Source organism: Ahaetulla prasina, chromosome 2 (genome assembly GCF_028640845.1).
Source record: "Ahaetulla prasina isolate Xishuangbanna chromosome 2, ASM2864084v1, whole genome shotgun sequence".
In the NCBI taxonomy this organism is placed as follows: domain Eukaryota; kingdom Metazoa; phylum Chordata; class Lepidosauria; order Squamata; family Colubridae; genus Ahaetulla; species Ahaetulla prasina.
The window spans coordinates 2538883-2566671 of NC_080540.1; the positions used below are offsets into that span (position 1 = coordinate 2538883).

Genomic DNA, 27789 nt, shown 5'->3' on the forward strand with positions numbered 1-27789 from the left:
GTGAATAGTGCAGGCTGGTAATGCCTGTTATAAGCCTGCAATTACTGCAGGTTCGAGCCCGGCCCAAGGCTGACTCAGCCCTCCATCCTTTATAAGGTAGGTAAAATGAGGACCCAGATTGTTGGGGGGGCAATAAGTTGACTTTGTAAAAATATACAAATAGAATGAGACTATTGCCTTATACACTGTAAGCCGCCCTGAGTCTTCGGAGAAGGGCGGGGTATAAATGTAAACAACAACAAAAAAAAAAAACCTTCCAGAATTCCCCAGCCAGCTTTGCTTCTGGTTTCTGGGAGTTGAAGTCCACCAGGCTTAGAATAGAATAGAATAGAATAGAATAGAATTTTTTACTGGCCAAGTGTGATTGGACACACAAGGAATTTGTCTTGGTGCATGTGCTCTCAGTGTACATAAAAGACACCTTCATCAAGGTACAACACTTACAACACAAATGATGGTCAATATATCAATATAAATCATAAGGATTGCCAGCAACAAAGTTACAGTCATACAGTCATAAGTGGAAAGAAATTGGTGATGGAAACGATGAGAAGATTAATAGTAGTGCAGATTTAGTCAATAGTTTGACAGTGTTGAGGGAATTATTTGTTTAGCAGAGAGATGGCCTTCGGGGAAAAAACTGTTCTTGTGTCTAGTTGTTCTGGTGTGCAGTGCTCTATAGCGTCATTTTGAGGGTAGGAGTTGAAAAAATTTATGTCCAGGATGTGAGGGGTCTGTAAATATTTTCACGGCCCTCTTTTTGACTCGTGCAGTATACAGGTCCTCAATGGAACGCAGGTTGGTAGCAATTATTTTTTCTGTAGTTCTAATTATCCTCTGAAGTCTGTGTCTTTCTTGTTGGGTTGCAGAACCGAACCAGACAGTTAAAGACAGTTAAAGTTGCCAAGGTTGGAGACCCTTGTTTTAAAAGGAAGGGCAGAAGGACAGAGATGCTGATTTTTGCTTTCCCGGGATTTAATTTCGCCTCTCCGGAGAAAAAAATGATGAAAGGCAGATCCCGGTTCAAGGCTGCGAGAGGAAGCAATACAGCCCCTCGACGCTTCTACCCTTCCCACAGCAGCAAATGGAAAGAGCTCTTGCAGGATAACCGCACGCTCAGCTATCTCGCGCCCATCTGAGCGTCGCGCATGCGGAGTAGGGCTCAGAGCGAGCTAGGCTGACCTTCCCGACTTGGCCTCGGTAGCCTACAGGCTGGAGGCTTTGCATTGGGGGTGGAATGTGGATGGCGGGAAAGGGGGGGAGGAGCCCACCGGATCATGTGATCCTGGCGAGCCAATGGCGGGCGAGAAGCACCCGTCAGGTTTTGGCGGGAAACGGGAGTCTCCGAATCGCCTCATCGCTCCGAGGAAAGTTACACACACACACACTAAACATTTTCTTTCTCTCTCTCATACACACACACGCACAAGCTCCCCCTGAGGAGAGGCAATCCTGGGCTTGAGGCCCTAAAGAGAGAGAGAAGCTTTGACAGAAGTGATCTCCTTGGTTCTATCAAGGGGATCTCTGGGGCCTTGTTTCCCCTCAGACCCTGGAAAGCCTTCAGCGGCTTCCCCCTGAGGACATTGGATTTCCTGATGGTCTTCCAACCTGGTCTCCATAAAGCTGAAATTTCTCAGCTCCCTCCAGTCATGGGATTCAAGTCATTTAACAACCAGTTCTCTGCCCTAATGATTACTTCCAACAACCAGTTTGCCAAACTGTTCAGAAAGTTAACAACCAGTTCTCCCGAAGTGGTGCGAACTGGCTGAATCCCATCACTGGCTCCCTCCCTCCAAGCAGAGGGTGGAAGAAAGGGCCAAAAAAGAAGAATCCAGCCCTGCAAAAGAGGAGGATGAGCTGCAGGGTGGATGCGTTGGGACACAGCCCCAAGGTGAGAGGTTTGTTGCCAATGGTGTGAGTAGCCAATAATCACAGAGGTGGGAAGGAATATACTTAAAAAACTTTTATTTCTGTAACGAGAAAAAAAAAACTCCACACTGAGGTCTAGAGGAACAAACCAAGGAATCTCTGGTGGGCCCTCACACCAACAAGCTTATAAACCTCACAGATCTCCGATTATACGAGCAGTTTTAATCGGTTCAAGACACCCCACAGGAAGTCATGACTTTGGGCCAGTTTTGCTTGGTCTCTGGGCACATTTTCTTACTTCCACATAGGGGGTGCCTAAGTGACTATGCTAACCTTTATTTGATCTTTTCTACTGGGGGTGGTTCTAGCAGCTTCTCACGGCTTCTCTTAACCGAGTGCCATCTACCTGATTGCCTTGGCTACAGTGGTGGTGGGGCACTGTTAAAAAATCTGAAGGAGCCAGTTAGAGACAGATTATCTTGGGCAAAATCTCTACAGGTAATCCTCATTTTACAACCGTTTGTTTTAGTGACCTTTCAAAGGTACGACAAACAAAGTGACAGGGTCAATCTTCACACTTATAACCACTGCATGATTGCAGTTTAGGGTGCTTGACAGCTGGCATGGGGCAGCCTCCTGGGATTGAGTGTGCTTACCTTTTGTGACCTTCCCAGCCAGCCAGTCAATGGGGGATGCCGGACTGAGGCAAAAAAGGTCAAAATTTGCAGTTACTCGCTTAATGACCAATTGCATTGCAGTGAAAGTTCCAATCCAATTGTAGTTAAGTCAAGGACTACCTGTCTCTAAAGTCACAAGAGCTGACCCTGATTTTAGGGTGCAATAATCAAAAATTAAATTAGCCAGCTTTCTCATAAGTCAAGTCAATGTGGAAGCCTCAAGAAATCACATACTGCAATCATTTCACGTTGTGCTTTATGATCACAGGGGATTTCACAATTACAAGTGGAATTGACCAGCTGATGTAAGACCAGCACAGTCGTTATGATGTTTAAATTTATGACTACAGGCTTAATGGAATTGCCGATACTTATTGTTGTCAGCAAGCGAGGGTTACCTGTACTTAACAATAACAATATAATATAACAACAGAGTTGGAAGGGACCTTGGAGGCCTTCTAGTCCAACCCCCTGCCCAGGCAGAAAACCCTACACCATCTCAGTCAGATGGTTATCCAACATTTTCTTAAAAATTTCCAGTGTTGGAGCATTCACAACTTCTGCAGGCAAGTCGTTCCACTTATTAATTGTTCTAACTGTCAGGAAATTTCTCCTTAGTTCTAAGTTGCTTCTTTCCTTGATCAGTTTCCACCCATTGCTTCTTGTCCTGCGGGGCTTTGGAGAACAGCCCGACTCCCTCTTCTGTGTGGCAACCCCTGAGATATTGGAACACTGCTATCATGTCTCCCCTTAAAACTTTAAACATTTATATAGCTGCCAATCTTAAAACAACTGAGTGGCTTACAGCCAATAAAACAATATAAAACAATATAAAAGCAAACAGCCAAAAAAAAAAAAGAAAGGGCACTTCTCTAATGTGCCCATTTTAAGGGCTCTGTGGAAGGATAAAAGGGGGAGAGGCTATCAGATCTTGGAAAATGTGTTCCATAGGGCAGACTCTGTAACAGAAAAGGCAGCTTCTGAGGACCCACAAGATGGCAATATCTAAGAGAAGGGACAACCATAACGCTCTGATGGAACAGGCAAATAGCAATAAAACTTAACATACCACTCTACAATGCTTTAGAGCACCCTCTGAATAATTTACAACGTCAGACAGATATCCTCAGGGAAAGCTAGTCCTGCAGATATATAGTCCGGTACATCAAGTGTTTTAACACGAATCATTTTGCAATTCTTGACTAAAGTTCTGCCTGCATTCCATGCTTTTATAAGGTTTCATATCATAGTGGATCCGTTTACATGAATTAAGGACACTTCAGTCACTAAAGGCATCTCCTCCACATGGGTCCTTTTATGGGAAGTAAGTTGGTTGCTCCACATGAAATTCTTTCCACACAACATGCATGCGTATTTTTTCTCCCCTGTGTGGATTCTTTCGTGACAAATAAGAGTCCTGTTTTCAGAAAAACTCTTTCCACATTCCATACATTTATAAGGTTTCAACCCCGTGTGGATCTTTTTATGGGAATTTAGGTGGCTTTTCAACCTGAAGCTCTTCACGCACTCTGCGCACTGATATAGTTTCTTCCCTGTGTGGATACTAATGTGGTAAGTAAGAGAGCTGCTTGTACTAAAGCTCTTCCCACACTGATTGCATATATAAGGCTTGAATCCCGAGTGGATCCTTCTATGGCAAGTAAGGGAACTGCTTCGACTGAAGCTCTTCCCACAGTCCACGCACTGATAGGGTTTCTCTCCTGTGTGGACCCTTTTATGGGAGGTAAGGGAACCACTATGACTGAAGCTCTTTCCGCACTCCAGACATTTATAGGGTTTCTCTCCTGTGTGAATCCTCCTATGAGACATCAGGTGGCCACGGCCATGAAAGGTCTTTCCGCAGTCCGCGCATTTATGAGGTTTTTCCCCTGAATGGATCCTTTTGTGGGAAGTAAGGACACTGCTCTTGCTGAAGCTCTTCCCACACTCCAGGCACTGAAAGGGTTTCTCTCCCGTATGGATCCTTTTATGGGAAGTCAGATAACAGCTTTTGCTGAAGTTTTTCCCACACTCTATGCATTTATATGGCTTCTCTCCCGTATGGATCCTTCTATGAGAAGTAAGGGAACTGTTCAGACTGAAGCATTTCCCACAATCTACGCATTTGTAGGGTTTCTCTCCTGTGTGGATCCTTCTGTGGGCTCTAAGGACACTGCTTTTGCTAAAGCTCTTCCCACACTCCATGCACTCATAGGGTTTCTCTCCTGTATGGATCCTTTTATGATAATTAATAGAACTATTTGAACTGAAGCTTTTTCCACAGTCCATGCACTTATATGGTTTTTCCCCTGTATGGATCCTTTTATGGGAAGTAAGGTCACTGCTTTGTATGAAGCTCTTCCCACACTCAAGGCATTCGTAGGGTTTTTCTCCACTATGGATCCTTTCATGATAAGTAAGGGAACTGTTTGAACCGAATCTTTTTCCACAGTCTGTGCATTTATAAGGCTTTTTCCCTGAATGGATCTTCTTATGGTAGTTAAGATTACTAGTACATCGAAAGCTGTTTCCAGAGTCCACACATTTATAAGGTTTCTCTCCTGTATAGATCATTTTATGAGGAATAATGTCACCGTTATTGCTGAGGTGGTAATTACTGAAATTGGGTTTTGCTTGGTATACTTCCCCACTTCCTTGATTGTTTCCCATCCCATTTTCCTTACAAACATTTTGGGTCAGGAGATAATCCATTTCCATACATTCAAGAGTGGAGTTCTCTCTCCAGTTGTAGCACTGGTTTTTCTCATATTGCCTTCTTCCAAATTTATCAGTAGATGTCTCTTCTTTTATTTCAATCTTGATTACTTCCGGCAACACACTTGGCTCTTGGTAATCGTCGTTCTCCTGATCATCAACTGTTTGATGAGGAAAAAGGACAATTAGAAAATCTGATTAGAAAAGCAAGAAATTCAGGATGTCACCAGGGATCAAGTCTCATTATTTGCAGAACCTCTTTCAATACTCCTAATGCAACAAACATACAAGCTGTTGTTCCCATCCAGTCCCTAGCCTGCATCTCCAGAAAAGCAATAGGAAAATGACAGCCTGATGGTTATTAAAATTGCTTATATGATGGAATGTACATCTGGAAAAACAGGTTGTTTCGGTAACTCAGATCTTTCACAGAGAAAGGTCCAGATTGAGACACTGTGTACTCCCAAGCTGGATGAAAAAGGGGGGAAGAAGTTCAGGGTCTCTAGAATTTCTCAGGATATACCGATATCTAGTAAGTGAGTAGGCTATAGCTTTTGGCAAGATTCTGTTAGGTGTAAGCAAATAAACAATTCAACTGGATTTGACCGTGTCATCTCTGGACTTGGTCCAACAGCACAGTTGGTCTTGTTTCATTCTTGTCAGAGAACAACTTCTTTAAAAAAAGAACATACAAATTAAATAACAAGCAATGCAGTGTCTTGCAGTCCAGGTCTTGACATCATGATGTGGTGTATGAACTTGTGTCACATGTGCTGTACCTTAGTTGCATCCAGTGCCACAATATACATATTATGGCAATCATTTTAACAAGATCTGCACAAATCTCCTAAGTTGTAAATAAACTATCTAGTGACTCCTTGCATTGGCTTAATTCTAGAGGAACCCTTACCTGAAGAGGTCACAATCCCACATGTCTCCAGCATGACTTCTTGGTGCAAGGCTTTCTCGTTGGGATCCAGCAGCAACCACTCTTCACTGGTGAAATATATGGCTACCTCGTCAAAGGACACAGGACTCTGAAAGAGAAAGAATCCCTATGAGCAGACTCAGTCAGCACATTTTGGGTCTCAGTTGTCAACATTTCAACTGATGAACCCAACCAAAGCAGCCACAGTCGAGATGATCCAATCTCTTAATGCAAAACTTTATTGAGTATATCATTTCGGCATTGATGAGGGCAAAACCAGATCTAGCATGCAAGGCAGATCACTTGCAAACCTTCATAATCAAAGTATTAACAAACAACAATAGCAACAGATTTGGAAGGGACCTTGGAGGCCTTCTAGTCCAACCCCCTGCCCAGGCAGGAAACCCTACACCATATAGGATTCTCCCCCCCCCCCATTAGTGAAAGTCACATTGTCCAAATGAGTCTCATTGTATTGTTATGAGAAAAAGTATTTGGGTTTGACAAACACCTGCTGAAATGTCCTTGGCTCTCACATTCGTCTTCTCGATGTCTGAAGCATACATTCCATCTCCCCCTGGTTCGTTAGCAAGCTGAGAAGCAATAATGGTTGCAACAGCAAAAGCGCGCTTCAAATCTTGACAGCAGTATGGTTGTGCTGAGACCTCAAATGAAAATGGAGGTCTTCCACTGCTTCCCCAAATTAGCTCCTGATCTTTTCTTTCCTACCTGAGCTGGAGGTCCAGCTGCTCTTTCAGCTTCATCAATAGAAGGGAATGATTCAGTGAACAATTGTGACTCCATTTCATTCCCTGGGAAGGAAAGAGATAAGCAGGAAAAAGATTAACTCTATCTCTTTTGGTCTGAAGGCACAAGATGGTATAGCAGGGATATGTATTAAAATTTAATCTAAATTATTAAGAAAGGTCAAAGACAGGTTGCTTCCTTCCCCGTCTCAGGACAAAGAAAAATACGCTGGGATGAAGGACTAAGAATACCACCAAAGTGATCCCCAGAAGAACCAGTCTTCTGTAAATGGGGAATCATGGGAAGGTAGTATATGGACTGAAGGAGAGACTTCCTTCATGGGACTTAAGCCTTCTAGCTTGAAGTAGGAGAATTAAATCTTTCTTGTTGGGTCACCTTCTAGTAATTCTAACAATTAGACACAAGAGAGAAGAGACACAGAAGTAAGAAAAACTGGAATATCTCTCAAAAACCTCCAGCCATGCAGAATGACCATCACCTGGTGAACCATCCTGATGTTTATCTTCCTGCTTGGAGATAGCCCTGCAACACCACAGATCTGCCTGAAGCACCATTTTCTCAGGATAATAAGTACCCACTTCCAGGCCAGACCTCGGAACCTGAAAAATACAGGCCAGGAAGAGGAGTTAAGAAAAGGATATAACTGAACCTGGATTTTAATTTTGTGCCCACAATATTGCAAGACTTGTGTGTCTATTATTGGAGACAATAGAAGAGATGGTCTCCATATGTCCCCTGGGAGAACACAGGAACAATTCCTCTAATGGAATTATCCGAACATTTTCTTGTATTACTAATCCCAACAATTCTTAGGCACATAATTAAAAATTCAAGCAGATTATAATCCATCTATTTTTCCTAAGAGGAGCGTCTCTCACCTGGCACCTTCCCTGTTCCCCCTCTTCCGCTTGGTTTAGCAGGAAACCTTCGGCCAGGGCCACCGCTTGGCAACTGGTCTCCGCTCGGCACTCCCGCACCCAGCACTGCATCTCCCTGGGCAGGACGGCCAGAAACTGCTCCAAGATCACCCGGTCCAATATCTGAGCCTTGCTGTGCTTCTCTGGCTGCAACCATCCCCAGCAAAGGCGGTGAAGGCGGCTGCAAAGCTCTCGTGGTCCTTCGGCCTCTTGAAAGGGGCTGTTCCTGAAGCGCCAATGCTGGCTCTCAGAACTGAGGGCTTCCTCCAGGATCTTCTGCTGGGCTCCTGCCCAGCCTTCCCCACAGTTCCCAAACTGAGCAGCAGCATGGCTTTTACCTACTCTCTCCCAGGCTGGCTGGTTTGCATCCATTTCCAGTCTTCTCTGACAGGAATACACAAGAGCCCTGAAATCTTCTGGGTCTCCAAAGGACTTTTCAGACCTGGGATCTGAATGAGTTGCACAGCGAGGCCAGGAGAAGTTTTTCAAGCCATTCAGTCCTTAAGTGGTCTCCAACTATTACATCTAAGCTGGAAAAGAAAAACTCAGGAGATTACACAGAACATTCTCAATGAGAAACTGGTCATTTAATCTAAATCAGAGCAACTGATTCTGGAGTGGGGCAAAATTGATGTGTTTTATTAATTTATTTTGGTGCAGGCTACACCTCAGAAGAACCGGGAAGAATGTGTTTGGAAAACAATTGGCTTGGCTTATCTGAAAAACTTAAAATTAAAATTGGAAAGAAAGGAGACAAATCTTTAGGACCGAATCCCAAACATAAACCCTGTTGCGGCCTGCCAGTGGCCAGCAGAGCTGGCAGCAGAGTCAGACAGTGAGGAGATTGGGGAAGAACATGGGCCAGTCCTGGAGGCTGGGGAAAGCTCGGACGAGGGCTCTGCGTCGGAGGCAGAGAGGGAGATGGACAGCACTGAGGCAGAGGAACAGCTGGAGCCTGTGCCCATGTGCAGAGCTGCCAGAAGACAAGGACAACTCAGAAAGCAGGGTCGACTTGGGAGTAAAGCCACACCTTGGAGATGATTCGCCCCTCCCATAGGAAACAAAAGAGAAGCGAATGGGAGGGGGCTTTGGCGGGAAACAATTCGTTAATACCGTTGTTTCAAGAGTGGAAAGTTCTGTTCATGACTCTAAGAGACTCTGTGCCAAGTTTTGCCTTACTCTGTGTTTGGAAACAAGTTACGTGGCAGCTTGCCAAGTGAGATAAAGTATATTGATAAATATTCCTTTGAAAAACTGTTTGGACAAGCCTTGCTGACTGTGAATGAAAGTAATTCACAGTCGTGTAAATAAAAGAGATTTTGTCGGGACCAAAACTCTGCTTCCTGCTTTTTAAAGGAGCCTGGGTCAGAACAAACCCCACAATAACCAATCAGACAACAACAAAAAAACTAAGAAAGGAAGTGGAGAGAATTAAGGTGAACTTAGGTATAAAAAACAAGTAGGGAGCAAATGGAAGGTCAGCCATAAAGCCCTTAGATGTCTATATACTGCTGCTCAAAGTAATGGGGAACAAATGGGGTGAACTTGAAATCCAATACATGAGAGCAGGTACCATATTGTTGCCATTACGGAAACTTGGCAGGATCGAACTCATGATTGGAACTACAACTAGAAGGATATAAATTGTTAAAAACAAACAAACCCAGAGCCAACAAAGGAGGAGGGAAAGTTGCCCTGTATGTGAGGAATCACGGCAGCTCTACAGAAATATACACCAAGGAAGAAAGCATTCTTCAATACATTTTGGAGAAAATTAGAGGAAAAAGAAATAACATTGTGACAGACACTTAAAACATGAGCCAGGCATGTGCGGCCGCAGCCAAAAAAGCTAATACAATCCTTGGTTGTATAAACAAAAGCATAAAATAAAGCCTTAGTAAGGCCAAAACTGGAATACTGTATCCAGTTTTGGTCACCACAATAAAGTTATTGAGACTTTGGAAAAAGTGCAAAGAGCAGCTAAGATGATTCAAGGCCTGGAGTAACAGGCAGTAACTAGCTCAACTGTCTAGCTCAACTGTCTAGGTCAGGGATCTCCAACCTTGGTCCCTTTAAGACTTATGGACTTCAACTCCCAGAGTCCCTCAGCCAGCAAAGCTGGCTGAGGAACTCTGGGAGCTGAAGTCCACAAGTCTTAAAGGGACCAAGATTGGAGACCCCTGGTCTAGGTATTGTGTGGATCGCCACTTATGAACTAGCAGTGTGCTGCAGCTACGAAAAAAGCAAATATAGTTCTAGTCTGCACCAACAGAGGGATAGCATCGATAAAAGGAAGTCATACTGCACTGCACTGCATTCCACTGCACTGCCTAATGCAGTGGTTCTCAACCTGTGGGTCGGGACCCTGTTGGGGGTCGAATGACGATTTGCCAGGGGTCGCCTAAGATCATCGGAAATATGGGAGTATACTTGCGAGTCGAAGAATCGTGCTCCAATGGTTGACTCCACAAGCCAGCTGCAGGCTCTTCAAATCGCTAGCCGAATTCGGCTTCAGGCGCGATGAATTAAAAAAGAGAGAAATCTTTGCTCTGATGTCTCCCTCTCAAGCCAGCTGCAATCACTCCCAATCGCTAGCCTAATCTGGCTTCGGGCGCGATAAACTTAATAGGGGAGGAGTCTCCGCTTTAATGCCTCCGTCCTCAAGGCAATCGCAAGCAGTTCAGATCGCTAGCCAATACAGCTTCAGGCGCGATAAATTCAAAATGAAAATAATTTTACGGTTGCCACATCGTGGGGAATTGTATTAAAGAGGTCGCAGCACTATAAAGGTTGAGAACCACTGGCCTAATGAGATCTCACTTGGCATACGGATTGCAGTTCTGGTTGCCACAATACAAAAAAAAAAAATATATGTTGAGACCTAGAAAGGGTTCAGATAATAGCAATTGATAAGGAGTTTGCATCAGTGGTGGGTTGCCCCCCCAGGTTCGCACCGATTCTATAGAACCGGTAGTAAAACCGGTGGGAGGCTCTGCCCCACTGACCCAAACGTCATCAAAAGTGCAGAAACTTCTGCGAATGTGCAGAAGATTGTGCATGCAAGCACGATGCGAACCAGTGGTAAAGGTAAGTAGAACCCACCCCTGGTCTGCATCGGGGGGGGGGAGGGTATGATAACTGTCTTTCAGTGCAGGGGTCTCCAACCTTGATCCCTTTAAGACTTGTGGACTTCAACTCCCAGAGTCCCTCAGCCAGCAAAGCTGGCTGAGGAACTCTGGGAGTTGAAGTCCACAAGTCTTAAAAGGACCAAGGTTGGAGACCCCTGTTTCAGTGCATGAGGAGCTGCTACAGAGAAGGGTTGGACTTATTCTCCAAAATTCCTGTGGATAGGACAAGAAGCAATGGATGGGAGCTTGTTAAACAGTAATTCAACCTGGAACGAAGCAGACTTTTCCTGAAAGTGAGAACCATTAATCAACGGAATAGCTCGCTTCTGGAATTGTAGGTGCTCCAGCACTGGAGGTTGGATAACTATTTGTCGGAGTTGATATAAGGTCCCCCGTCATTGGGCAGGGGGTTGGACTAGAAGACCTTCAAGGTCCCTTCCAGACCTATGAGTCTATTCTATTAAGAGATGTTTTAGCTCAGTAGCAATGAATATCCTCTCTCCCTCAGCCCCTCCTCCCCTCCCGTTGGAGACCAATCCAACAATAAACAATAAATTGTACCCTATGACCATAATTTGTGCTGGAAGTGTTGTACCTTGATGAAGGTATTTTTTCTTTTATGTACACTGGAAGCATCTGCACCAAGACAAATTCCTTGTGTGTCCAATCACACTTCGCCAATAAAGAATTCTATTCTATTCTATTCTATTCTATTCTATTCTATTCTATACTATTCTCTCTCCTCTCCTCTCCTCTCCTCCCCTCCCCTCCCCTCCCCTCCTCTCCTCTCCTCTCCATTCCATTCCAATCTAATCTCATCTATTCTATTCTATTCTATTCTATTCTCTCCTCTCTATTCTATTCTATTCTATTCTATTCTATTCTCTCCTCTATTCTATTCTATTCTATTCTATTCTATTCCATTCTATTCTCTCCTCTATTCTCTCCTCCCCTCTATTCTCTCCTCCCCTCTATTCTATTCTATTCTATTATATTCTATTCTCTCCTATATTCTATTCTATACTATTCTCTCTCTCCTCTCCTCTCCTCTCCTCTGTTCTATTCTCTCCTCTCCTCTCCATTCCATTCCATTCTAATCTAATCTTTCCTCTATTCTGTTCTGTTCTATTCTATTCTCTCCTCTATTCTCTCCTCCCCTCTATTCTATTCTATTATATTCTATTCTCTCCTATATTCTATTCTATACTATTCTCTCTCTCCTCTCCTCTCCTCTCCTCTGTTCTATTCTCTCCTCTCCTCTCCATTCCATTCCATTCTAATCTAATCTTTCCTCTATTCTGTTCTGTTCTATTCTATTCTCTCCTCTATTCTCTCCTCCCCTCTATTCTATTCTATTATATTCTATTCTCTCCTATATTCTATTCTATACTATTCTCTCTCCTCTCCTCTCCTCTCCTCTGTTCTATTCTCTCCTCTCCTCTCCATTCCATTCCATTCTAATCTAATCTTTCCTCTATTCTGTTCTGTTCTATTCTATTCTCTCCTCTATTCTCTCCTCCCCTCTATTCTATTCTATTCTACTCTACTCTACTCTAGTGTACTCTACCCTCCCCCCCCCCTCCCCCCCCCCCCCCCCCCCTCTCCTCTCCTCTATTCTATTCTATCCTCTCCTCTCCTCTCCTCTCCCCTGTCCTGTCCTGTCCTGTCCCGTCCTAATTTTGGGGAGGGTCTTCTGCAGAGGTGTAGCTGAGCTCCACTAATAGCAAAAATATTGGGAGGTGTGTGCTTAGAGCACCGCCCACGGTTACATTTCAGGCACAGAATTGGTCCTTTTCACAAACACGCCCCCCCACCCGCCCCAGGAAAAAAAAAAAAAGCTTGAAATGGGACCGTTTGCAGAGAGTGGAGGAGCTCCAGCCAGGAAAGACCCTTTCCCCGGATTCTGTTTTTTTTTGCTACAGATCTGTGAAGCAAAATATATGAACAAGCGGTGCTTTTAAGCCAGGGGGGGGTCTCCAAGCTTGGTCCCTTTAAGACTTGTTGGACTTCAACTCCCAGAGTTCCTCAGCCAGCTTTGCAAAGCTGGCTTTGCAAAGCTGGCTGAGGAACTCTGGGAGTTGAAGTCCAACAAGTCTTAAAGGGACCAAGCTTGGAGACCCCCTGCTCTAAGCTTCCTCCCCCTCCTTCCCCGGTGCGGGATCTCTTGCAATGCACAGCCAGGAGCAAGAACGGGGGTGTTTGTCTCCCCCTCCTTACCAGCCTCGAGATTCGGAGTCCAGCAGCAAATCTTTTGGGGGAATCCGGAGGGGGGGTCCCCCCCCTCTTCACCACTGGCTCCGGGAGGGTTGGCTTCCTCTCTTCCCTGCAAGAATCGCCCGAGGGGTGGAAAAGGGGGCAATTCTCCCCGCACCTCCCGGTGGGAAGCCCCCCCCTTGCCCGCGCCCCAAAATTCCAGGTGGGGGGGAGCAACTCGCTGCCGGTTCTCCGTAAGCCAGGCAGAGGCCAGCGCATGCGCAGTGGCGCTCGGGGAAGTCGGCAGAGATGCCAGCGCTCGGCCCTCTAGCGGCGAGATGGTGTAATGACCTGAAAAAAGCTACGCGGGGCCAAGGTCCGCCTGGTCCTCCCGCCTCTTTTTGAGCTTTGCTGGCTGGGGAATTCTGGGAATTGAAGTCCTCCAGGCTTACAAGTTGCCAAGGTTGGAGACTCTGATCTAATCCAGGGGGTCTCCAACCTTGGTCCCTTTAAGACTTGTGGACTTCAGCTCCCAGAGTTCCTCAGCCAGCTTTGCTTTGCTGGCTGAGGGACTCTGGGAATTTGCTTTGCTGGCTGAGGAACTCTGGGAGTTTGCTTTAATAATAATAATAATAATAATAATAATAATAATAATAATAATAATAATAATAATAATAATAATAATGTTTTAATTTGTATACCGCCCTTCTCCCGAAGGACTCAGGGCGGTGAACAGGCAAATAAAATACAAAAAAGAAACATACACCATAATTAAAACAACCTTTAAAAAACTGATTCAAATTTGCCAGAAAATTTAAAATAACATTACACCCCATAAAATTACAGAAATTTAAAACCCATCAAAATTCAATTAAAATTTAGAATTTAAAATCAGGCCAGTCCAGCCCAGCCATACGAAATAAATAGGTTTTAAGTTCGCGGCGAAAGGTCCTAAGGTCAGGTAGTTGTCGAAGCCCGAGGGGAAGCTCGTTCCACAGGGTAGGAGCCCCCACAGAGAAGGCCCTCCCCCTGGGGGCCGCCAGTCGACACTGTTTGGCTGATGGCACCCTGAGGAGTCCCTCTCTGTGGGAACGCACGGACGCTGGGAGATAGAGGCCGGCAGTAGACGGTCCCGTAAGTAGCCCAGTCCTAAGCCATGGAGCGCTTTAAAGGTGGTAACCAATATCTTGAAGCGCACCCGGAAAACAACAGGTAGCCAGTGCAGTCTGCGCAGGATAGGTGTTACATGGGAGCTCCGAACCGCTCCCTCAATAACCCGCGCAGCCGCATTCTGGACTAGCTGAAGTCTTCGGGTGCTCTTCAAGGGGAGCCCCATGTAGAGAGCATTGCAGTAGTCCAGACGAGAACTTTGCTGGCTGAGGGACTCTGGGAGTTGAAGTCCACAAGTCTTAAAGGGACCAAGGTCGGAGACCTCTGATCGCGTCCAACCCTTGCTCACTACATCGATGTGTAGAGTAGAAGAGAACAATAACTTTATTGTCGCTTTGAATGTATGCTAATTGGCGTATGTTGAAATGAAATTTCGTTGCATACAGCTTTCAAAGGGTCACCATCTCCAATATGCATGACAAAATAAATAAAATACAAAATTAAGTATAGACAGGGATAGTCAACCTTTTTATACTTACTGCCCACTTTTGTATCTCTGTTAGTAGTAAAATTTTCTAACCGCCCACCAGTTCCACAGTAATGTGCCATTTATCATCATCTGCGCATGCCTCTCGCGCATCGTGGATTGGGTTGGGGGTGTGTGTGCCGGCTACCAGCTCTGCTTGTCTGTTGCAGCTGTGTGGTATGGGAGGAGATGTGCGACCTGTTCTGGGAAGAGGCTCTTTTGTTTGTGGTCGCACTATGGTGCCATTTAGTTTCATTATATACTATAACTGTCTGGTTCGGTTCTGCAACCCAACAAGAAAAACACAGACTTCAGAGGATAATTAGAACTGCAGAAAAAATAATTGCTACCAACTTGCCTTCCATTGAGGACCTGTATACTGCACGAATCAAGAAGAGGGCCGTGAAAATATTTGCAGATCCCTCGCATTCTGGACATAAACTGTTTCAACTCCTACCCTCAAAACGACGCTATAGAGCACTGCACACCAGAACAACTAGACACAAGAACAGTTTTTTCCCGAAGGCCATCACTCTGCTAAACAAATAATTCCCTCAACACTGTCAAACTATTTACTGAATCTGCACTACTATTAATCGTTTCATAGTTCCCATCACCAATCTCTTTCCACTTATGACTGTATGACTATAACTTGTTGCTGGCAATCCTTATGATTTATATTGATATATTGACCATCAATTGTGTTGTAAATGTTGTACCTTGATGAACGTATCTTTTCTTTTATGTACACTGAGAGCATATGCACCAAGACAAATTCCTTGTGTGTCCAATCACACTTGGCCAATAAAAAATTCTATTCTTCTATTTACGCAACGTGAACTAAACTTATGCGCGGGCGATACAAATAGTATATTTTCAGAAATTTAAATTGTCACAGGGAATTTTATGAAAACCGAATGAAAACGTTTTTAAATAATGCTATGAATTTTTTTTAAAAAGTCAATTAAATTAAAAAAAAGGAAAGTGCTTCAGTATCGGACAAAACCCCTACCGCCCACCATGAAAGCTGGAACGTCCACTAGTGGGCGGTAGGGACCAGGTTGACTATCGCTGATGTATAGAACCACACCTGACACAGAAACAACACAGGCATTTGCCCGATGGCTCTACCATCTGGTTGGAGACTCTTGCAAGAGACCTCCGTGTTTCCCTTGCCCTGCAGCCTTTTCTGCTCAGGAAATTCTTCCTCACGACCTGCCTGCCAGCTTCCTTGGACTTTTCATCTAATGGTCTTTGTCCTACAGAGAGAATTGGTCCCCTCTTGATCTGTGGGACGCATTTTCTCTGTCCCATTTGTGAGCCAAATGCCACCTAGAGGTGCAGAGAGATGGATCTCAGCCAAGAGGTGTCACGTAGAAGCCACCTGGACATCACAGGCCTCGCTGGGTCTCATACAATTTTGGGCATCATCGGCTAGAAGTATGGGATTTTCACATCTCAGCAATCGTTGCCACCCCTAGGCTTTGCTTCTCTCGAAGCCCACCTGCTTCCTCTTCAGGACACCTTGGCTGCAGACAATTTGGATAGCTTCTACTCCAAAATCTTCCCCCGCGGGAGGAAGACTTTGACCAGAGACAAATAACGAGGCAGAAGGGAGGATTCCCATTAGTGTTTTCTCCAAAGTACCCTCCCTGGTCAGACCCCACCCCTCACCCAATTCCACTTCTGAAGTTGGAAGCATCTGGGTGTCTCCTCTTGGGCGGAGCATCCATGGACTGTGTTGAGGTCCCTTGTTGCTACTGGTGAGAGCGCTTTCCAGGGTCCTAGAAGGGGATAAGGAGCCCCAATGAATTTTTTTTTTTAATTTGCATTTATATCCCGCCCTTCTCCGAAGACTCAGGGCGGCTTACACTGTGTTAAGCAAGTCTTCATCCATTTGTATATTATATACAAAGTCAACTTATTGCCCCCAACAATCTGGGTCCTCATTTTACCTACCTTATAAAGGATGGAAGGCTGAGTCAACCTTGGACCTGGTGGGGCTTGAACCTGCAGTAATTGCAGGCAGCTGCTGTTAATAACAGACTGTCTTACCAGTCTGAGCGAGTGGTGGGAGAGATCATTGATGTTGGTGGGGCAGGTAGAAATCCCTAGGGGAGATGTTGGAGAAAAGGCTGCAGGGCAAGGGAGGTGGGAGCATGTAAGACTCCTCCCCTTTTCTTCTGGCCACACCCCTCCCAGTGCACTTTCCTCAGGGGGAAAAGGTGATACTGAGGGGTGGGAGGAGCCTCTTTGCTGGCTGGGAGGGATGTGAAAGAGGCATCCCCTGAGGAAAGTGCCATCCTCAGGGGTCTTTGAAACTCCTCAGGGACGGATCCTGTTCCTCCTTTCTCTCAGACTCCGAATTATTTATTTATTTATTTATTTATTTAATCATATTTATATACCGCCCTATCTCCCGAGGGACTCAGGGCGGTTTACAGGCACTAAAAACAGATAAATACAATATAAATACAATATAAAAACAATTAAAAAACTTATTCTAAAGCCCATTAATTAAAAAGTATAAAAATAAAACCCAATTTAAAACCCATAAATTTAAAATCTAACTCAGTCCTGCACAATTAAATAAGTATGTTTTAAGCCCGCGGCGGAAGGTCCGAAGGTCCAGCTGGCGAAGTCCGGGGGTAGATCGTTCCAGAGGGTGGGAGCCCCACAGAAGGCCCTTCCTGGGCGTCGCCAGGCGACATTGCCTCGCTGGCGGCACCCTGAGGAGACCCTCTCTGTGAGGCGCACGGGTCGGTGAGAGGTATTCGGTAGCAGTAGGCGGTCCCGTAAATAACCCGGCCCAATGCCATGGGCGCTTTAAAGGTGGTCACCAAAACCTTGAAGCGCACCGGAAGGCCACAGGTAGCCAGTGCAGTCTGCGCAGGATGGGTGTTATGCGGAGCCACGAGGGCTCCATCTATCACCCGCAGCCGCATTCTGGACTAACTGCAGCCTCCGGATGCCCTTCAAGGGGAGCCCCATGTAGAGAGCATTGCAGTAATCCAGGCGGGACGTCACGAGTGCGTGAGTGACCGTGCATAGGGCATCCCGGTCCAGAAAGGGGCGCAACTGGCGTACCAGGCGAACCTGGTAGAACGCTCTCCTGGAGACGGCCGTCAAATGCTCTTCTAGAGACAGCCGTTCATCCAGGAGGACGCCTAAGTTGCGGACCCTCTCCATCGGGGCCAATGACTCGCCACCGATGGTCAGCCGCGGATTTAGCTGACTGTACCGGGACGCCGGCATCCACAGCCACTCTGTCTTGGCGGGATTGAGCTTGAGCCTGCTTCTCCCCATCCATTATGCCTCCCTCTGGGCCCCTCTTCTCCCTCAGGCCCTGCTCCACCCCCACGGTGTCTTGCCAAGAGTACCTTTCCAGCCCCCTCAAGGATCTTGGGGGCCCATCACCTCCACAGGATTTAAGGCAAGCCAGACAAAAGCCCCCAACCCAAAAGAAGGGCCACAGTTGGGGGGCAGCCCACCTCAATTCAGCAGCTTCTCTGATGGGAAACACTTCAGTGGATCCCTCAGGCTCACCCCATGGCTGAGGTGAAATGATGACTGGGAGTATCCCCAAATCCTGGCACCTGAATCCCCTTCAAGGCCTCGGACTCCACTCACCCCCAAATATCCTTCAAAATAACAATGGTACGTCTTGCAAGGCAAAAGAAAAGGGTGGAATTGCTGGCTGGAGAATACAAAATACTTTGAATTAATATATTCAACTACTATATTATTTAATTGTATTAAATGAGAAGACAAATGTCTTCCCATCAATACTCCTTGAAGCACAAATCCTTGTTGAAGGCCAAATGGATGTTCAGACTGTAGAAAGTGGCAAAAAGATTTCTGTTCTCTGGTTACTCTCTTGTTGTGCCTCGCTGCCCCCCCCCCCCCGTCTCCTGCCAGACGCTGAAAATGCAGAAGAATGTCCTGGCATGCCTCCAGCCCCCAGTCCTGGCACCATGCCCGGACAAACGGAGCAGCTGGGCCCCTCCCCCACAGCATGTGAGCCTGGGGAGTGTGAAGCCAGTCACGAGCTGTAATTACCGGCAGCTGGAGGCTGGAGGGACCCACGCTTCCGGAGAGTGGAGAGGCGACGTCAGCAAAAGGAAGGGAGGGGCAGGCCTGGATAAGTGCTGAGTCATGGAGCCACACCCCATGGCCTATATAAAGGATCTGCTTTTTGGCATTTGCCTTTGAGTCAGGCAAAGTCTAAATTGGATTGCTGAAGTCACATCCTGGTCTCCTGCCTGCCCTGAGAACTCTGACAGAACTTTGGCAAAGCTGCAGAGGCACGCTTGATACGGACTTCCCCGATCTGGCCGTCAGAGGAGGAGTGGGACATGACATTTCTGATGTAAAGAAGATAAACTTGGCCAAAGCACTCACTATCAATGCTGCATGGATTATCTCCACAAATGTAAAAATTGAGTAATTAAGATAATTCTAATAAAAATGCCAAGATTTTATAATGAGGAATGTTCCCATTTTATAGACTACAATGTCTCGTTTGCTTCTTTCATAGATAAATCGACCTTACTAATGCTTTTCTCATTCCGTGGTTTTCAATGCGTCGTGAGTGATGCATGAAACTGCGTCAGATCTGAACTCATTCCACCCCCTTCTAGCAGTTTCTAACATTTTATTCCACTCTCCCCCCCTCCCCCCCGATAAGTTCACTTACATATTCATCTGGTTTCTTCATTTTGCTTTATTGTTCAATGTGTATAAAGTAGGGCATCATTTACCTTGTTTCCAATAATTTATTAACATTTCAAAATGGGAAAGGTTGTTAATAATCAGGAAATGTGTTTTTAAGAAAGCTATATTAAGATAAAAAGTACAAAGTCACAATCATGCTAGTAACAATTTTCTCCAAAACCATAGCAACCTGGCATGTTAACTATGATTGATCTTTCTGATGAACTTCATATCAGAAAATAAAATACAGGCAGTAAAGTGGCATTTGAAAATCTTGAGAGATTGAAAATACGGTACTGATTACTTTAATCTGAGAAACTGAACAATAAATAATTTAAATCAAGAAATTAAAAACCTTTTTGCTGTTGCTGTCTCCGACGTATTTTTGGCATCACTTGGCAGGACAAAGTTCCAAATAGCGCAGTCTTGGAGTGTGCTGGAATTTCTAGCATGTATACACTACTGAAACGACGACGTCTACGCTGGCTTGGGCATGTGAGAATGGCGGATGGTCAGATTCCGAAAGATCTCCTGTATGGAGAATTAGTGCAGGAAAAGCGCCTCAGAGGGAGACCACAGCTAGGATATAAAGATATCTGCAAGAGGGACCTAAAGGCCTGGGAATGGACATTAACAACTGGGAAACCTTGACCTCCGATCGTTCAGCTTGGAGGCTAAAGGCCCAGCATGGCCTTCTCCAATTCGAAGAGACATTTGTTCGGCAGGCTGAGGCAAAGACGCAGTCCCGGAACCAGCAAAATTTGGAGGCTGGGCAGGGGACAGAATGTATCTGCCCTCAGTGTGGAAGGGATTGCCACTCTCAAATTGGCCTTTCTAGCCACACTGGAAGCTGTTTCCAGAGCACAATACCATAGTCTTTTGAGACTGAAGGATGCCAATGATGAAAAACCTTTTTAAAAAATATTGCACATATGATACACTGTTGGATCAATAAAACCATTTTTAAAGTCCTTTTCAGCTGGGTGACTAGAGTAGGGTAGAGTAGTAAGAGCAGAGCAGGGATAGAATTAGAGAGCATTTCACTAGACTTTAGAGAGCATTAATACTAGACTAGACTAGACTCGTCTAGACTAATTAAGAGAGCATTAATACTAGACTAGACTAGACTAGACTGAGGTAGATGGGATCTTGGAGGCCTTCAAGTCTAGCCCCCTGCTCAAACAGGAGAACCTATATACTGTTTCAGACCAGTGACTGAAAAAACCTCCACTGACGAAACATTCACAAGGCTTGAAGGCAAGCTGTTCCACTGGTTAATTGTCCTCACTGTTAGGAAGTTTCTCTTTTAATTTCTGGTTGCTTCTCCCCTTGTGTAGTTTCCATCTGTTGCTTCTTGTCCTGGCCTCTGGTGCTTTGACCGAACTGACTGTGATATCGATGTCAATCGCATTGACCCTCGGCTTGTTTTGGGCGACATGCATCTTTGCTTTGCTTTGTTTTGCTTGCATACACCACTTCTTTACAAAGTCTGGAGGCTGATCCCAGACTCAGTTCAGATAAAAAAATAATTAAAGATAAAGCAGCTTTACCAAGCAAGGTTGTAATCGTTTGGAGTAAAGAAAGGGGCAGCTGTTTAACACAGTTTTTCTTCAGTGACACCTTAACTGAATAGGTAATATCTTTTGAATTAAGAACTTTATCCTGGGAGCTTCCCAAAATAGAATAATAGAATAGAATATAATTTTTTTTTACTGGCCACGTGTGATTGGACACACAAGGAATTTGTCTTGGTGCATAGGCTCTCAGTGTACATAAAAGAAAAGATACGTTCATCAAGGTATCAATCCATTTATTCAGTTGCTCCTACAGCAATCTTCTGAAAGAAGGAAGACTGTTCACAACATTTCCCCACAAACATTATTCTTTTGACACTCTGTATTTTTACATAGTTGCATATCCCAAATTAAGGACACTGCAGTCCCTAAAGGGATCTCCCTCCGCCCTGTATGTTGTCCTGATCTGGGTCATATTACTATGGTAAATAGGTTGATTGCTTTCCACAGGATATTTTTTCACTCTCTGTGGATTCTTTCTTAAGAAGCATCTTGTTTGCACAAAAACCCGTTTCGTACATTTCTATTTCCCTCCTGTGTAGATCCTCTTATGGGAACTAAGGTGACATAGTTTCTTCCATGAGTGGGTACTAATGTGGTAAGGGACTGGCTTGTTCTCAAACTCTTCATTGCCTACCTATGATTTCTCTCCTGTGTGGATCCTGTTATGGGAAGTAAGGGAACGCTTATCACAGAAGCCCTTTCCACATTCCAGGCATTTATAAGGTTTCTCTCCTGTGTGGGTCCTTTTATGGTAAATCAGATAGCCAATTGCAGCAAAGGTCTTTCCACATTCTGTGCACTTATAAGGTTTTTCCCCTGTATGCGTCCGGTTATGGAAACTAAATTGACTGCTTTGGTTGAAACTCTTCCCACACTCTAGACATTTATAGGGTTTCTCTCCTGTGTGGATCCTTTCATGAGAAGTAAGAGAACTCTTTAAACTGAAGCTCTTTCCACACTCCAGACATTTATAGGGCTTCTCTCCTGTGTGGAGCCGTTTATGGAAGTTCAGGTAACTGCTGGTTTTGTAGCTCTTTCCACACTCCAAGCATTTATAGGGTCTTTCTCCCGTGTGGACCCGTTTATGGGTAGCAAGGCCACTACTTTGGCTGAAGCCCTTCCCACAGTCTAGGCATTTATAGGGTTTTTCTCCCGTGTGGACCCGTTTATGAGAAGTAAGACCGCTCTTTACACTGAAGCTCTTTCCACACTCTAAGCATTTATAGGGTTTCTCTCCTGTATGGATCCGTCTATGAGAAGCAAGGGCACTGCTTGTCCTGAAGGGTTTCCCACACTCTGTACATTTATAAGGTTTTTCACCTGAATGGATCCTTTTGTGGGATGTCAGTTGGTTTTAGTTCTGTAGCTCTTTCCACACTCTATACACTTACAGGGTTCTCGCCTGTATGAATTCTTTGATGGGAAGCAAGCACCACTCTGCCTAAAGCACTTCCCACACTCTAGGCATTTAAAGGGTTTTCTCCTGTGTGGATCCTTTCATGAGAAGTAAGAGAACTCTTTAAACTGAAGCTCTTTCCACACTCCAGACATTTATAGGGCTTCTCTCCTGTGTGGAGCCGTTTATGGAAGTTCAGGTAACTGCTGGTTTTGTAGCTCTTTCCACACTCCAAGCATTTATAGGGTCTTTCTCCCGTGTGGACCCGTTTATGGGTAGCAAGGCCACTACTTTGGCTGAAGCCCTTCCCACAGTCTAGGCATTTATAGGGTTTTTCTCCCGTGTGGACCCGTTTATGAGAAGTAAGACCGCTCTTTACACTGAAGCTCTTTCCACACTCTAAGCATTTATAGGGTTTCTCTCCTGTATGGATCCGTCTATGAGAAGCAAGGGCACTGCTTGTCCTGAAGGGTTTCCCACACTCTGTACATTTATAAGGTTTTTCACCTGAATGGATCCTTTTGTGGGATGTCAGTTGGTTTTTAGTTCTGTAGCTCTTTCCACACTCTATACACTTACAGGGTTCCTCGCCTGTATGAATTCTTTGATGGGAAGCAAGGCCACCACTCTGCCTAAAGCACTTCCCACACTCTAGGCATTTAAAGGGTTTCTCTCCCGCATGGATCAATTTATGCTTAGTAAAATAACTGCTTGTAGTGAAGGTTTTTCCACAGTCTCCACATTTATAGGGTTTTTCTCCAGTATGCATCCTTTTATGGTAAGTAAGGGAATTCTTCATACTGAACCTTTTCCCACAGTCTACACATTTATAGGGTTTTTCCCCTGAATGGATCCTTCTATGGCATATCAGGTAACTATGAGTGCTGAAGCTCTTCTCACACTGTATGCATTTATAGGGTTTTTCTCCAGTATGTATCCTTTTATGGGAAGTAAGGGAATTCTTCAGACAGAATCTTTTCCCACAATCTACACATTTATAAGGTTTTTCCCCTGAATGGATCCTTCCATGGCACATCAGGTAACTACTAGTTGTGAAGCTCTTCCCACACTCTACGCATTTAAAGGGTTTTTCGCCAGTATGTACCCTTTTATGGGAAGTAAGGGAATTCTTCATACAGAACCTTTTCCCACAATCCACACATTTATAAGGTTTTTCCCCTGAATGGATCCTTCCGTGGCACATCAGGTAATTACTAGTCGTGAAACTCTTCCCACATTCTATGCATTTAAAAGGTTTTTCTCCAGTATGTACCTTTTTATGGGAAATAAGGGAATACTTCCTACTGAACCTTTGTCCACAATCCACACATTTGTACGGTTTTCTCCCTGTATGGATCCTTTTGTGGCACTTCAGGTAACTACTAGTGCTGAAGCTCTTCCCACATTCTATGCATTTAAAGGGTTTTTCTCCAGTATGTGTCCTTTTATGGGAAGTAAGGGAATACTTCCTACTGAACCTTTTCCCACAGTCTACACATTTATAGCGTTTTTCCTCTGAATGGATCCTTGTGTGAGATTTCAGACACTTTCTGTACCTGAAGCTCTTCCCACACTTTATGCATTTAAAGGGTTTTTCTCCAATATGTATCCTTTTATGGGAGGTTAGATAAATGTTGTCTCTGAAGCTCTTTCCACACTCTAGGCACTTATAGGGTTTTTCTCTGGTGTGGTTCTTTTTACAAGAAGTTAAATTACCTCTCCATCCAACGTTTTTTCTACAGTCCACACCGTTGTAGCGCTTCTCCCTTGACGGGATCATTTTATGTGAAGTAAGATTACTGCTGGAGCTTTTTCCAGTTTTGCAGTGATTACTAACATTGGGGTTTGCTTTGAATCTTTTTCTACTTTGACGTTTCCCCGTATTTTCTTTGGAATCACGTTTGGTCAGGAAACGATCTATTTCCACAGATTCAAGAATAGATTTTTCTCTCAAATTGTGCTTCTTTTCATGTTTCTTCCTTCCCCGCTTATTTGTAGATGTTTCTTCAGGAATTTCAGTTGTGATTATTTGCAATGGCACTAAATTTGGCTCTTGGTCGTTTTCCTTCTTCTGCGCATCAAATGCTTGTGGGGGAAGAAAAATAAATTAGAATAATGTACAAAGTACGATTTGCTGTCCCAATGCATAGATTTATCTATTACTGGGCATCTGCAGGGAAAGCAATGAGAGAAATTACAACTCACAACAAAACACCTTATGCCACCAGACTTGAAATTTTGGGCTTAGACAACTTAGAACTATACCGCCTTCGGTATGACCTAAGCGTAGCTCATAAAAATTATCTGCTACAATGTCCTACCTGTCTATGACTACTTCAGCTTCAACCACAACAATACATGAACACACAATAGATACAAATTTAAAATGAACTGCTCCAAACCCGCAGAAAATGACTTCAGCAAGAGAGTGGTCAATACCTGGAATGCACTACCTGACTCTTTGGTTTCATCCCCAAACCCACAAAATTTTAACCTGTCTACTGTTGACCTCACCCCATTCCTAAGAGGTCTGTAAGGTCTGCATTAGAGCACCATTGTGCCTACCGTCCCTGTCCTAATTTTCCTTTATTTGTATTCATTTTATATATTCAATTCATGCTTATACTTATATATATTATCTAATACGTACTTGAGAAATAAAAAAAATTGACAGTATGAATATTAGTCACTAACTTAAAAGACTAGGTGGCTGCTCATCTAGCCCTCATTCTTGGCAGTTAAAAGGTTAAAGCAAAAACAAGTCTTGACATCAGGATGTGGCACATAAATTGTCTTGACTACGATGCACTCAACTTGTATTCAGTAAGACAACGTATGTCATTGCAACACAAAGCAAGACAAAATATGTTGCGGAGTAGGATAACTGCAACAGGCAAAAACACCCTCTCCCTGATCATCTTCCCAATAACTCTGCAGTAATGACCCAGGGCCCAAGGATGACAAGACTGAATGTCAACCCTTGCTGGTTACCACACTGATCTCTTTCTTCTAAATGAAACTCTGCTACTTAGAAGACCATGAAGGGGGACTGCAATTAATGTAAGAGGAAAAATAAAGAGATACAATCATTTTTAACAAGTTACGTACAGATCTAAATTGTAAATAAAGTATCTAGTAACACCTTGGTCTGAATTAATTTTTCCTCCAAAGGAATCCTTACCTAAAGAGGCCACAATCCTAGACGTTTCCAACATGACTTCTTCATGCAAGGCTTTCTGGCTGGGATCAAGCAGCAACCACTCTTCACTGTTGAAATGGACGGCCACCTCACCAAAGGCAGACTCGATAGAATTTGCAAGATCTCCTTCAATCTGCAAAACCCAAAAAGTGAAAATTCTTGATTGGACATTTCCCTAGTTGGACTCAACATAGTATATGATAAACAGGGCAGCATTCACAGCCTATGCCTGACAGCCAATTAGGGCATGTTTTATCAATTTGCTGATCTTCAATGTCAGCAGCCTTCCTTGATCAAGTGGCATAGACACACCATCTACCAGTGGCCCCAATATTTCCTCATGTTTGCAAGAGGTTCTGTGGGATTTTTGTCTGACATAGTAACCAAATGGTCTTTGTAGTTCTTTGAAGGGTCAGCCTTGCTCACTCATGAACTTTCATGAAAATACTAAGAAGGGACTTCCAGCCATCAAGATGCAGATGAAACACAAAGCAATTTATCAAGAGAGAAAGAGAAGGGAGAATATAACTTTGTCACTTTGGATGCATGCTAATACATTAAAATGACATTTTGTTGTATACAGCCCTCAAGGGTCTCCACTCCTAATCATTAAATACAAAATTATGCATATACCCACATATATGACACGGAGAAGCAACACAGTTTAGTTTGGATGTATACATGGCGAGAGAAACAAATCTTTAAGTTTTCCAGATGGATGGCACAGGGAACAAAGCTGTTACAGGATCTGGTAGTTCTGCTAGAAATACTTTGAAATCTCCTCCCAGAGGGAGCAACAAAACAGAATGTTAAGTGTGTGTGTGTGTGGTTTCTAACAATATTTTGAGCTCAAAGCACATAGTGCTTATAGCAGTATCCTGAATGACAGAAAGTGAGCCTCCTATAATCTTCTCGGCTGTCCTTACCACTCTCTGTATGGACTTTCTCTCTGAAGCACCGCAGACACCAAAGCAGTGAACCAGTTTGTTAAAACGCCCTCCATCGTGCCTCTGCAAAAAGTGGTCAGGGATAGGAGAAACATGCACTCTTCCCATCTGATGAAGGAAATGCAGATGCTGGTTTGCGCACTTCACTAACGATGTGTGGAGAGAACAGTTCAGATTCTTTGCTATCTGCATCCCCAACACTTAATATTGTTGATCATGTCTACAGCTGCATCCTTGATACGGAGTGGAGTATGGCCAGGTGGGATGTTTCTAAAATCTAGAATGATCTCCTTTATTTTATTAACATTTCTGCTTCTGTTTTTATCCCTTTCACCAAAGATAGGAAAACAAGATTATACTTGCCATAAAGTAGATTTACTTTATGGCCATGTGGCATTTTTTTGAAACCAGAATTATATAACCTGCCAGGGTAAAGATTTGACCAGAGCTGACCAGCTGCTACAATGATGTAAGGCTGGGAATGAGTCAGTAACTTTGTTGCTTGTATCCTTACGATTTATATTGATTTTGATTGGTTCCTGATTGCTTATTTGTACCCTCTGACTATCATTAAGTGTGTACCTTAGAATTCTTGATGATCTTTTCTTTTATGTACACTGAGAGCATATGCGCCAAGACAAACTCCTTGTGTCCAATCACACTTGGCCAATTAAAAAAAAAAATCTATTCTGTTCTATTCTATTGTTTTTCGGCTTATATCACTTTAAGAGCCTGTAATAAGAAGACGCCATATTGGGGCGTATCTCTCTCTCTCTCTCTGTGCTTCCGTGCTGTAATTTACCTGTTGCTGTTTGTTTGAGGTCTGACTAAAGAATACGTATGTATATATATTCTTTGTAACCACTATTTAAATACAAACCTCTGCTTACTGTATTGCTCCTGGGTTATCTCACACAGTCACACTGTGTGCTCTCTGACATAAATTCCATACATCTCCAAAACTTAGTTGAGAGATGGGCCTAGTTTGACTGATCATAAAATTAAATTTCTAATTTTCTTGCTGTGTTTTGCTGAAGAATAGCAGTGTCATAGGTTGAGTCCCCAAAGGAAACTAGAGGTCTCCTACCGCTCCCCCATATTAGCTCTTCCTTCCTACCTGAGTTGG

At 44.1% G+C, this 27789-nt stretch overlaps 1 protein-coding gene and 2 pseudogenes across 1 annotated transcript in view; 1 reads left to right on the top strand and 2 right to left on the bottom strand.

Moving 5' to 3' along the window:
- The window catches only part of LOC131192692 (zinc finger protein 665-like), a 47700-nt gene extending 34131 nt beyond the window's left edge, over positions 1-13569 (bottom strand). Inside the window, exons 1-6 of the mRNA XM_058172098.1 lie at positions 13220-13569; positions 7836-8404; positions 7436-7556; positions 6919-7001; positions 6172-6298; positions 3889-5422 (exon numbers count right to left, since the gene is read on the bottom strand). Of these exons, the coding sequence (XP_058028081.1) occupies positions 3889-5422; positions 6172-6298; positions 6919-7001; positions 7436-7556; positions 7836-8246 (2276 nt within the window). The 5' untranslated portion in view covers positions 8247-8404; positions 13220-13569. The remainder of the gene's footprint in view (positions 1-3888; positions 5423-6171; positions 6299-6918; positions 7002-7435; positions 7557-7835; positions 8405-13219) is intronic.
- LOC131192838 (zinc finger protein 420-like) overlaps positions 1-27789 on the top strand; it is a 265780-nt pseudogene that overhangs the window by 151204 nt on the left and 86787 nt on the right.
- On the bottom strand, positions 19545-27747 carry LOC131192849 (zinc finger protein 493-like; annotated as a pseudogene).